Source organism: Gopherus evgoodei, chromosome 1, assembly GCF_007399415.2.
Source record: "Gopherus evgoodei ecotype Sinaloan lineage chromosome 1, rGopEvg1_v1.p, whole genome shotgun sequence".
NCBI classification, from domain to species: domain Eukaryota; kingdom Metazoa; phylum Chordata; order Testudines; family Testudinidae; genus Gopherus; species Gopherus evgoodei.
In genome coordinates, this window is record NC_044322.1 from 364,204,562 (window position 1) to 364,216,855 (window position 12,294).

The 12,294-nt window shown below is 65.4% G+C and overlaps 1 protein-coding gene across 2 annotated transcripts in view; it reads right to left on the reverse strand.

Annotated features, from left to right (window-relative positions):
- Positions 1-6,894, reverse strand: part of FLNC (filamin C) — a 67,589-nt gene extending 60,695 nt beyond the window's left edge. The window contains exon 1 of one of the 2 annotated variants that reach the window (XM_030582426.1): positions 6,481-6,894. In XM_030582426.1, coding sequence (XP_030438286.1) covers positions 6,481-6,826 — 346 coding nt within the window. In that variant the 5' untranslated portion in view covers positions 6,827-6,894. The remainder of the gene's footprint in view (positions 1-6,480) is intronic. The other variant, XM_030582505.1, reaches the window with a different exon arrangement.
- Positions 6,895-12,294: the final 5,400 nt, after the last annotated feature.

Below are 12,294 nucleotides of genomic sequence, written 5' to 3' on the forward strand. Positions count from 1 at the left end.
CACCCTGGGTACAAACCCCACAACCAGTCACCTCCCCCCAGCCTCCTGCCCCTCCAGGCACAGCCCATCCCAGGTACAGACCCCACAACCAGTCACCTCCCCAGACCCCTGTGCCCCCAGGTACAGCCCACCCTGGGTACAGACCCCATAGCCAGTCACCCCCCCTGTGCCCCTGGGCACAGTCCACCCTAGGTACAGACCCCACAATCAGTCACCCCCCCTGTGCCCCTGGGCACAGCCCACCCCGGTACAAACCCCACAACCAGTCACCTCCCCTGCGCCCCCTGTGCTCCCGGGCACAGCCCACCCTGGGTACAGACCCCACAACCAGTCACCCCCCCCCAGCCCCCTGTGTCCCCAGGCACAACCAACCCCAAGTACAAACCCCACAACCAGTCACACAGCCAGCCCCCTGCGCTCCCAGGCACAGCCCACCCCTGGTACAAACCCCACAGACAGACAGTCACCCCCCCAGCCCCTTGCCCCACCAGGTACAAACCCCACAACCAGTCACCCCCCCAGCCCCCTGCCCCACGGGCACAGCCCACCCCGGGTCAAATCTCATCCCCACCCCCTGCCTGTACGCTGCGTACAGCCCACCCCCTACACCTTATACACCCCACAACCAGTCACGCCCCATCACCTGTCCACCATCTCTCAGCGCCCCAGTAACCCCCAGTGTCAGCCGCCTGCAGACACCCCCCAGCCCAGCCCCTTCCAGCGCCTCCCTGACTGAGGGGAGGGGGGAGAAGGGCTCCATCTCCCTGGGACAGCCGGGAGGGGGTGGGATGCTGTGCTGGATGCACCGAAGGAGTGGGGGGGTACACACAGGGGTAGATGGAGCCTGTGGGGTTGGGGGGAGACTCTGGGGTAGATGGGCCTGTGGGGCAGGGAGGGGACACTGAGGCAGATGGGCCTGTGGGGTAGGGAGCGGGGAACACGGGGGTAGATTGGCCTGTGGGGTGGGGACGGGACTCCAGGCCAGATGGGCCCATGGGTCTAATTCAAAGCGCCTGGCCTGGGGGCTGCCCCAGGGAGTGCTCTGGGCCTAAGGGGCCTCGCCAGCCATGGGGCAGGGAGCGGAGCCGGGACAGGTGCTGGGGAGATTCCTGGAATTCCAGCCTGGGGCTGCCTGTGCCGCCAGACCCCACAGAGCAGCCCCCGAGGGCTCCCTGCAGGCCCACAGCCACATGGAGACAGGGCACTGCCAGGGCCACTGGGAGCAGGATCGGGCCCCACGGGAATCAGTTCCCGGCTCAAGACTAACAGCAAAATTCTAACAGTGCCCCTCACTCCCGACCCGCAGCCCCCTGCTAGCCCAGGCCCACGCTCCTCCCCCCAGCTCTGCCGGTGCCCCTCACTCCCGACCCACAGCCCCCTGCTAGCCCAGGCCCACGCTCCTCCCCCCAGCTCTGCTGGTGCCCCTCACTCCAGACTCACAGCCCCCTGCTAGCCCAGGCCCACACTCCTCCCCGCAGCTCTGCTGGTGCCCCTCACTCCAGACTCACAGCCCCCTGCTAGCCCAGGCCCACACTCCTCCCCGCAGCTCTGCCGGTGCCCCTCACTCCCGACCCGCAGCCCCCTGCTAGCCCAGGCCCACGCTCCTCCCCCCAGCTCTGCCGGTGCCCCTCACTCCCGACCCACAGCCCCCTGCTAGCCCAGGCCCACGCTCCTCCCCCCAGCTCTGCTGGTGCCCCTCACTCCAGACCCACAGCCCCCTGCTAGCCCAGGCCCACACTCCTCCCCGCAGCTCTGCCGGTGCCCCTCACTCCCGACCCGCAGCCCCCTGCTAGCCCAGGCTCACGCTCCTCCCCCCAGCTCTGCCGGTGCCCCTCACTCCCGACCCACAGCCCCCTGCTAGCCCAGGCCCACGCTCCTCCCCCCAGCTCTGCCGGTGCCCCTCACTCCCGACCCGCAGCCCCCTGCTAGCCCAGGCCCATGCTCCTCCCCCAGCTCTGCCGGTGCCCCTCACTCCAGACCCACAGCCGCTTGCTAGCCCAGGCCCAGGCTCCCCTCAAGCTCTGCCGGTGCCCCTCACTCCAGACCCACAGCCGCCTGCTAGCCCAAGCCCAGGCTCCCCCCCAAGCTCTGCCGGTGCCCCTCACTCCAGACCCACAGCCCCCATGCTAGTCCAGGCCCAGGCTCCTCCCCCCAGCTCTGCCGGTGCCCCTCACTCCAGACCCACAGCCGCCTGCTAGCCCAAACCCAGGCTCCCCCCAAGCTCTGCCGGTGCCCCTCACTCCTGACCCGCAGCCCCCTGCTAGCCCAGCCCTGCACTGGGAACACACCAGACCCAGCAGGCTGGATTTCTATGTGGCGTGGAGGTGGACAGAGACTGGGGGACTCAGCCCTGCCAAAGGGCTGCCCCAGCTCCCTTGCCTTGCAATAGGACAGGCCCTCCCCAGCAGAGCCGCTGAAAACCCGGCCAGTGCCTGGAGAGCCAAGGGGATCTGGGGCATGAGCCTGCTGCTAGAGACCCAGGAGAGCCAGCCCCAGGGCACATGTTGTCCTGGGCAGCAGAGTTAGCCTGGGAGGGGAGAAGAGCCCCCCAGGAGTCCCCAGCTCAACCCTAGCCAGAGGCAGATCCGAGCTCAGAAGGCAGCAGCCGAGCAGCGGGATAGGGAACAGGGGAGTCAAGCCCCCGCTTCCATTGGCCTCCCCGCCTCACCTGCCCCACGGGGGCTGCGTGGGAAGCCGGGGTTAGCCCCTGCCCCCCGCTGGCTGTCAACCTCCCACCTCTCCTCTGGTCCCACAGCCCCTTTGCCATGTCCCACTGCCCCATCCTCCCTGTCACAGCTGCTCCCTGCCGCAGCCCCAGGTGCTCTTGGCCCCACCCTGCGGGCAGCCCCCCAGGCCCAGTTCTGGCTGCTCTCACTAGCTCCCATCCCAGCTGCCCAGAGCTCGCAACATCTGCCCTGGCCCAGCAATGCCCGTGTCCAGGAGCTCGCCTCCCACTCAGCAGGGGGACGGGGGAGGGAACCCGTTCTGGATGCCAAAGGGTTAACTCTGGAAGGAGAACAATCCATGGGCCAGGCCGCCTCTGGAGCCAGGCCCCAGCTGGGACCTGAGCGGGGGCCCGGGCCAGGCTGCAGCCACCCCCTCTGACTTTCCAGAGCGAGAGGGAAGCCAGGCGGGGCGGCGTGGGTCTGGCCTGGGCAAGGGGCCAAAGCTCTGTCCTGGCTCAGGCAGAGATGAAATCACAAATGGACAGTCGGGGGGAGGGAGTCGGGGGGAGGCTCCGTGGCGCTTCACAAACGGCCCCTCCGACCCTCAGTGGCCTGCTGCCCCCCCAGTGGCTCTGGGCCCAGGGGAATCGCTCGCCCCGTGCCGGAATGCAGCTGCCTCTGGGGTGGGACGCGGCAGCTGTTTAACCACCGCAGGGCAACACCACATGTTTGAGGGCTGAGCCCCCTACGGAACCAGAGCTGGGCAGACAACAAGGGCCAGAGCTGGGGCTGGATCCGCCCCATGCTTTAAGAGGTCCCCTCTCTGCTCGGGAGGCTGGGGCTAGCCCCAGGCACATCTCAGAACAGCCCCGTGGGTCAGATCTGTGAGTTCTGCCCTTCCCCTCGCTCTGTGAGCCAGACAGGGACACTCAGAGACGCCAGGGAACAAGTGCGGGGGTGGGGGGAGGGAAACAGGCTGCTCCAAACACTCCCTCCCTCCTCTCCTATGAAGGCTGAGCAAATCAATGCCCCAGATTGCCCAGAGAGCTCCCTTTGCTGCCCCCTCTTTGCCCCCATGTCCCCTGCCCAACAGCACCACCTCCCAATGGATGGGGCAGGCACAGGTCTGCCCCCAGCCCCTGGGCCTGTATCCCAGCTGGGTGCCACCTGTCCTCCTCACAGGAGCTGTGGCCCCTCGCCAGGCCGGGTGGGGTAGCCAGGGGGACAGGAGCCCCCTGCACAGAGATGGGGGGTTGCTTCTGATCTCGCCCCGGGCAGCTTTCCCCCAGGGGCCCGGTGGGTTTCAGCCAAGTCCCTCCTGGTTCCCAGCGGGGGCCGTGAGAGCCGGGACCCTCGGAATTGCTGCCCGTGTGGCTCCAGCCGTCCCGTCCCCCCCCAGCTAATCCTCTTCATTCCCTGGGCCAGTTCCCACACAGCAACGGGCAGCAAGCGCCAGGGACCCCACACTGGCCTCCTGCTGCCTGCACCTGCCTCGCTACCCTGCCTGCTGGGGCAAACTCGGGGGCAGGGCCAGGCAGGTATGGGGAGGGGGCCCCAAGACTTTCACTGTCCCACCAAAACACACACAAACAAAATCAGCACAGGAGAATCAGCCACCTGGGGGAGTATTGACCTCTCCAAGCTAGGGCACTTGGCTGGCCTGGGAGTGAACTACATAACAGGGAGAGGCAGCAGCTCTGTGTGTGTGTGTGTGTGTGTGTGTGTGTGTGTGTGTGTGTGTGTGTGTGTGTGTGTGTGTGTGTGAACTACATAACAGGGAGAGGCAGCAGCTGTGTGCGTGTGAGTGTGAGAGACCTGGGGGGTGTACGTGCGATATTGGTATGGGGGGCGAAAGCTGGGGGTCAGGGCACAGTGTGAGCAGTGTGTCTAGGGGAGAGAAAGTGAGTGTGTAAGGGGGCCATCGGCTTCAGTGTGTCTGTGTCCAATCAGCTCAGCTCAGCACCATGTGAAGGGATAGGGGGAAGATTGGTATGTGTCAGGGCCACAGAGATCGGTGGGTGTGTCAGTGACAGAGCACAGCGTGCGAGAGAGATCTGTGTGTGTGTAAAGGGAACAAGGGCATTTGTGACACACAGAGATCAGCGTGTGTGCTAGTGGCATGCAGAGACCAGAGGGTGTGGGGTATGAATGTATCAGTGTCACACACAGATCAGGATGAGTGAGTGTGTCGGGGCACACAGATCACTGTGCGTGAGCACGTGTGCCAGGGGCACACACATCAGTGGATGTGAAGGATAACACATTGTGAGAGAAATCAGTGAGTGAGTAGGTGTGTCAGTGTCACATATATATCAGTGTAAGGCGGTGGTTCTCACACTTTTGTACTGGTGACCCCTTTCACACAGCAAGTCTCAGAGTGCGACCCCCCCCGCCCCCCGCCATAAATTCAAAACACTTGTTTATATACTTAACACCATTCTAAATGCTGGCGGCAAAGCAGGGTTTGGGGTGGAGGCTGACAGCTTGCGACACCCCACATAATAACCTTACGACCCCCTCAGGGTCCTGACCCCCAGTGTGAGAACCCCTGATGTAAGTGAATGTGTCAGTGGCACACAGATCACTGTGCGTGAGCAGGTGTGTCAGTGTCACATGCAGATCAGTGGGTGCGAGGGTGTGTGTTAGAGACAGAAGAGTGTGTGATAAATCAGTGTGGGTGAGTGGGTTGAGTGTGTCTGACACAGATCAGAGCATGTGGGGGAGGGGTCAGTGGCACATGCAGATCAGTGTGTGCAAGGGGTGTGTCAGCGGCACATGCTGTGAATGTGTCAGTGGCACACACAGATCAGTAGGTGTGTCAGGGTGAGTGGGTGTGTCAGGGACACACTCAGCACAGTGGGCACGAGTGAGCATGTCAGGGACACACTCGGCACAGAGGGGGTGAGCGGGTGTGTCAGGGGCACACTCGGCACAGAGGGGGTGAGCGGGTGTGTCAGGGTGAGCAGGTGTGTCAGGGGCACATTTGGCACAGAGGGGTGAGCGGGTGTGTCAGGGTGAGTGGGCGTGTCAGGGGCACACTCGGCACAGTGGGGGTGAGCGGGTGTGTCAGGGTGAGTGGGCGTGTCAGGGACACACTCAGCACAGAGGGGGTGAGCGGATGTGTCAGGGTGAGCGGGTGTGTCAGGGACACACTCGGCACAGAAGGGGTGAGTGGGCGTGTCAGGGTGAGCGGGCGTGTCAGGGGCACACTTGGCACAGTGGGGTGAGCGGGCGTCAGGGTGAGTGGGCGTGTCAGGGGCACACTCGGCACAGCGGGCACGAGCGGACGTGTCAGGGGCACACCCGGCGCAGCGGGCACGAGCGGACGTGTCAGGGGCACACCCGGCGCAGCGGGCACGAGTGAGTGGACGTGTCAGGGGCACACTCGGCACAGTGGGGGTGAGCGGGCGTGTCTGGGGCACACTCGGCACAGTGGGGGTGAGCGGGCGTGTCTGGGGCACACTCGGCACAGTGGGGGTGAGTGGGCGTGTCAGGGTGAGTGGGCGTGTCCGGGGCACACTCGGCACAGTGGGGGTGAGCGGGCGTGTCAGGGGCACACTCGGCACAGTGGGGTGAGCGGGCGTGTCAGGGGCACACCCGGCGCAGCGGGCACGAGTGGACGTGTCAGGGGCACACCCGGCGCAGCGGGCACGAGCGGGCGTGTCAGGGGCACACTCGGCACAGTGGGGGTGAGCGGGTGTGTCAGGGTGAGCGGGCGTGTCAGGGGCACACCCGGCGCAGGGGGGGTCAGTGGGTGTGTCAGGGTAAGTGGGCGTGTCAGGGGCACACTCCCCGCCCCCCCGCCCCCGCTCACCGATGGACACCAGCCTGATGTGCTCCCGCTCCAGGAACTCCAGCGCCACCGACACGTTCTCCAGCTTCATCTGGCGGAAGTTGGGGCGCGCGTGGTACTTGCGGTACATGCGCTTCTGGCTCAGCACCTCCAGCAGCGCGATGAGCCGCAGCCCGTCGCCCAGGTCGCGCTGCAGGTCGCCCAGCCGCTTGTGCACGCACTTCAGGTGCTCGTTGCACCAGCGGGTGAACGTGTTCTGCTGGATCTTCTTCCAGGGCGCGTCCTCCGCCAGGTCCTTCTCCGTGGCCGGCATCTCCTCCGCCTCCTCGCCGGCCGCCGGCGCCTCGGGGCCGCTGTGGCTGTTCATCTCCGCCGCCTCGGGGGGAAGGGCGCCCTGCCCCACGCCTGGGCTCGCCCCGCGCGCTGCGGTCGCGGGTGGGGCTGTGCCGGCGGCTCCCGGGTGCGCCCCAGTGAAGCGGCGGCCCCGCGCCGGGGGGTTTTAAGGGGCCGCCTCCCGCCCCCCGGGCCCCGCGTCAGGACGCAGGACTCCCAGGAATGCCGGGCTCTGACCATATACAAGTAAGAGCCGAGCAGGAACTTTCTCTTCCTCCCCGCGGAGATAACGCCCGGGCCGGCGATTGGGCGCTAAGGATAGCGGGGGGCTGGGATTGGCTCGGCCCCCGCCCCCCCGGACTGACGCCGGGGACATCTGGCTGCTATTTTTAACCTGCCCCAAACCAGGGGGAGGGGAGGATCCTCTCTGCTTGTAGACAATGGGATGGGGGGAGTAAGGGGGGGGTCCCTGCCCCCCCCCACCGCCGCAGGACCCCGGTCGCTGGGGGGCACCATAGGAAGAAGTGGGGCCGGGCCTGGGGGGGGGGGGCAAAGATGAGCACCTGGAGTTCTGGCCCCCGGCTGGCTGCACACCCCAAGGCTTTGCTCCACGTGGCTCTGTGCCTCAGTTTCCCCATCTGTCACTCGGAGGGGGGATCCCAGCCCCACGTGGGTGGGCGGTCGGACTTCATTCATTCCGGTGAGCGCCCAGCGCTTGGGGATCCCGGTGGAAGGTGCTAGAGCGCGGCCGCGTGTGATCAGCGCTCAGAAAAAGCCCTCTCATGGAAAGCCCTGGCGAGCCGCGGGGGAGGGGACGGGCCTGGAGCGCGGGAGGGGGCTGGGAGCCCGGAGCTTCATATTTCTCTCATGATGCACCGCTCAGAATAGCCCATGAGCTGTGTGGTCGCAGTGAGCCCGCGGCTAGGTGCGTGACGTGACACGGAGTCCTGGCCGGCTGGCTGAGCAATGGGACGGCTCAGGCCCGACGGCGCGGCCGGGCCTCACCCGGTAAACGGCTCCCACACCTGTTAAACAGCTCCCACTCCTGCCCCTGGTAAACGGCTCCCGAGCGGGGCAAACAGCTCCCACGCCTGTTAAACAGCTCCCACTCCTGCCCCTGGTAAACGGCTCCCGAGCAGGGCAAACAGCTCCCACACCTGTTAAACAGCTCCCACTCCTGCCCCTGGTAAACGGCTCCCGAGCAGGGCAAACAGCTCCCACACCTGTTAAACAGCTCCCACTCCTGCCCCTGGTAAACGGCTCCCGAGCAGGGCAAACAGCTCCCACACCTGTTAAACAGCTCCCACTCCTGCCCCTGGTAAACTGCTCCCGAGCGGGGCAAACAGCTCCCACGCCTGTTAAACAGCTCCCACTCCTGCCCCTGGTAAACGGCTCCCGAGCGGGGCAAACAGCTCCCACACCTGTTAAACAGCTCCCACTCCTGCCCCGGTAAACGGCTCCTGCCCCTGGCAAACAGCTCCCACACCCGGCAAACAGCTCCCGAGCAGGGTAAACAGCTCCCACACCTGTTAAACAGCTCCCACTCCTGCCCCTGGTAAACGGCTCCCGAGCGGGGCAAACAGCTCCCACACCTGTTAAACAGCTCCCACTCCTGCCCCTGGTAAACGGCTCCCGAGCGGGGCAAACAGCTCCCACGCCTGTTAAACAGCTCCCACTCCTGCCCCTGGTAAACGGCTCCTGCCCCTGGCAAACAGCTCCCACACCCGGCAAACAGCTCCCGAGCAGGGTAAACAGCTCCCACACCTGTTAAACAGCTCCCACTCCTGCCCCTGGTAAACGGCTCCCGAGCGGGGCAAACAGCTCCCACACCTGTTAAACAGCTCCCACTCCTGCCCCTGGTAAACGGCTCCCGAGCGGGGTAAACAGCTCCCACGCCTGTTAAACAGCTCCCACTCCTGCCCCTGGTAAACGGCTCCCGAGCAGGGCAAACAGCTCCCACACCTGTTAAACAGCTCCCACTCCTGCCCCTGGTAAACGGCTCCCGAGCGGGGCAAACAGCTCCCACACCTGTTAAACAGCTCCCACTCCTGCCCCGGTAAACGCTCCTGCCCCTGGCAAACAGCTCCCACACCTGTTAAACAGCTCCCACACCTGTTAAACAGCTCCCACACCTGCCCCTGGTAAACAGCTCCCGAGCGGGGCAAACACCTCCCACGCCCAGTAAACAGCTCCCTAGCGGGGTAAATAGCTCCCACGCCCGGTAAACAGCTCCCGAGCGGGGTAAACAGCTCCCACACCCGGTAAACAGCTCCCACACCTGTTAAACAGCTCCCACTCCTGCCCCTGGTAAATGGCTCCCGAGCGGGGCAAACAGCTCCCACGCCCAGCAAACTGCTCCTGAGTGGAGTAAAAAGCTCCTACGCCCAGCAAACAGCTCCTGAGCGGGGTAAACAGCTCCCACGCCCAGCAAACAGCTCCCGAGCAGGGTGAACAGCTCCCACGCCCAGCAAACAGCTCCCACTCCTGCCCCTGGTAAATGGCTCCCGAGCGGGGCAAACAGCTCCCACGCCCAGCAAACAGCTCCCAAGTGGGGCAAACAGCTCCCACACCCGGTAAACAGCTCCTGAGTGGGGCAAACAGCTCCCACGCCCAGCAAACAGCTCCCGAGCGGGGTGAACAGCTCCCACACCCAGCAAACAGCTCCCGAGCGGGGTAAACAGCTCCCACACCCAGCAAACAGCTCCCACGCCCGGTAAACAGCTCCTGAGTGGGGCAAACAGCTCCCACACCCAGCAAACAGCTCCCGAGCGGGGGTGAACAGCTCCCACGCCCAGCAAACAGCTCCCACTCCTGCCCCTGGTAAATGGCTCCCGAGCGGGGCAAACAGCTCCCACGCCCAGCAAACAGCTCCCAGCGGGGCAAACAGCTCCCACGCCCGGTAAACAGCTCCTGAGTGGGGCAAACAGCTCCCACGCCCGGCAAACAGCTCCCGAGCGGGGTGAACAGCTCCCACACCCAGCAAACAGCTCCCGAGCGGGGTAAACAGCTCCCACACCCAGTAAACAGCTCACACTCTTGCCCCTTGTAAATGGCTCCCACGCGGGGGTAAACAGCTCCCACACCTGGTAAACAGCTATGGGGCCTGGTAAACAGCACGTGCCTGGGGGTAAACAGCTCCCGCGCCGGGTAAACAGCTTCCACACTCCCTCCTGGTAAACAGCTCCCGCCCCTGGTGAGCGGCTCCCATGCCTGGTAAAGAGCTCCCACGCCACTGGCACAGGGTGGGCAGCCCAGCACAGAGGACCGGACGCCGTGCGGCTACTCTGTTTCCTGGGGAGGGAGGGAGGCACGGGAGCTGGTGGCCAATCCCTAGGGTGGCAGGGGGCATCTGAGCATCTCCTAGACCCCTGGCAACGCTCTAATAACACCAGTGCTGCTCCTGGGACATGGGGACCTCGAGGCTTTGGGGTTCTTGGGCACATGGGCCCGGCCCTCTCTCAGGGCTCCGCGTGGGACGTCAGGGCCACTCCCGCCTGCTAGCGGGGCTTGCGGGGTCATGGGGCCGGAAGTCCAGCTGCCCAGGAAAAGCAGGAGTCGTTAACCAGCAGCTTTGCCAGGGGGGAATGGCCCCGGCCCGCCAAGGATCCTCCCGCCAGGCTTCACCACAATGTGTCTGCCTGTTCCCTTTGCTCTGGGGCTGGCCATGGGATCCCGGGCGCTGGGGGTTCCCATGTCACATGGTGGGGCTCCCCCACCCCCAATGGGTGTAGCCCTGTGCTCACGTTCCCAGGTGAATGCTGGCAGGATGTCACTGGCACATCCACTCCCCACCCCCACCCGGCATTCCAGTGCGTCCCCTAAACCCGCTCCCCACGCCCCCAGGTGCCCCCGTGTCTGCTCCCCGCCAGCCGCTGAGGGTTGGATCCCAGCCGCTCAGGTGCTCAGGGGCCATGAACTCCCCCGAAGTGCCGCCGGGTGGTGATTGCCCCGCGCTGCCTGGTTCGCCCAGCTCCACCGCTGAGCTTGGCCCAGGTTTCTCTCGTTTCAGGCCTGCCCTTCCCCCTCTCTTCCCGCGCGCCGGTTTGAGCCCAGTGGGAGCCATCCCCCACGTGCCGCGGGTGTGTGGCGGGCGCTCGGCTTGGCTGGCAGCACAGCTCCCGAGACAGCAGATTGCATTCGACCCAGTTCTCCGGGCTAGAAATAACCCGCCTGGTCAGCCAGGCCTGAGTCAGAGTGGATAGAGTATCAGGCTGTGTTTCCTCAAGGGACAAAGGACGCGGAGTGTCTGAACCCCCCCCCCATGTCATCCCAGCTCCTCCTGTCGGCCCTGGGGCGAGCTCCTAGGGGCAGGGGTGCCCTGCGGACCGTTCGTTCCTGCTCCGGCTGGTTCCTTACTACGGCTGCGCCCTAGAGACTGCGTAAAGCTGGACACTGCCGTGATGGGCTGGGGGGTGTATGTGAAAGAGACCCCACAGCTCTGCCGCACAGAACCCAAAGCCTCCCCACTGCGCATCCCCGGGGCCCTGCCGGTGGGCAGCCGGACGGCTCCTCCCGCGGGGTGGCCAGCGCCGGCACGTGGCCAGTGTTGGTGGAAGTGGCCGAAGAGGAGAGAGACCTGGTGCGAGTGGGTCACAGGCTGAGGGGCAGCCCCTCGGGGGCACTGGGGAGGCATTTCCAGCCAAGCTGGGGCCGGGTTCATGCTGTCGGACAAGGCACCGGCCAGCCGTCACCGGGGATCCTGCGTGCAGTGCCGTTCAGCCGCGTTCGGGAGCACCGGCTGCAATGGGGCGCACAGGGGCTCTGAGGGGGCCTGGCTCATGACAGAAGAGTGGGAGGGGACCTGCCAGGGCTAGGGGGAAACACCAGGGACGGGGAGAGCCGGTGAAGCTAAAGGACAGAGTCGGCACAGGACCAAATACCGGGCCAGGAGGGAGCTGAAACTGGCCACAGGAGGGAGGGTTCTCACCCCCATGGATCAGCCTCCCGTGGGGCCAACCCAACGAACGAATCGGCCTGCAGCTGGAGGGGGGGAGACGTGGGAAGGGGATCACGCAACAGGGCTGGAGGACCCAGGAGTCTCCCGTGACCAGGTCCTGTGGTTCCCTTCCTGCCCCGGCCCAGCTCCCGGCTGCCAGCGCACGCCCATGGAGCATGTCACCCCATCTGCGCCTACCACCCCGCCCCCTGGCATCGCAGCCTGCCCTCCCTCGTCGCGTGGCCCTGGCCTCGCTGCCCACCCAGCCTCAGCTCTGCACCCTGCTTCTGGTCCCAGGGCCCCCTCCTGCTCCTCAAATCCCGCTGCCCAGCCCTGCCTCCCTCTGCCCTCGGCCGTTCATGTCTCTGCTCAGCCCACCCTCACCTCTTGTGTTTTGCTTGTGTAACCACGCCGAGTTTGCGATGCTCCCTGCCCGAAGAGCTCGCCCTGGGCTGCAAAGAGAGTGGGGTCCAGGGACAGGGCTCCGGAGAGGGAAACGCCCAGGCCCTAGTTTGGAGAGGAAGTGAAGAGGAGGGGGCAAATGACGCCCTTGTTTACACAAGTCA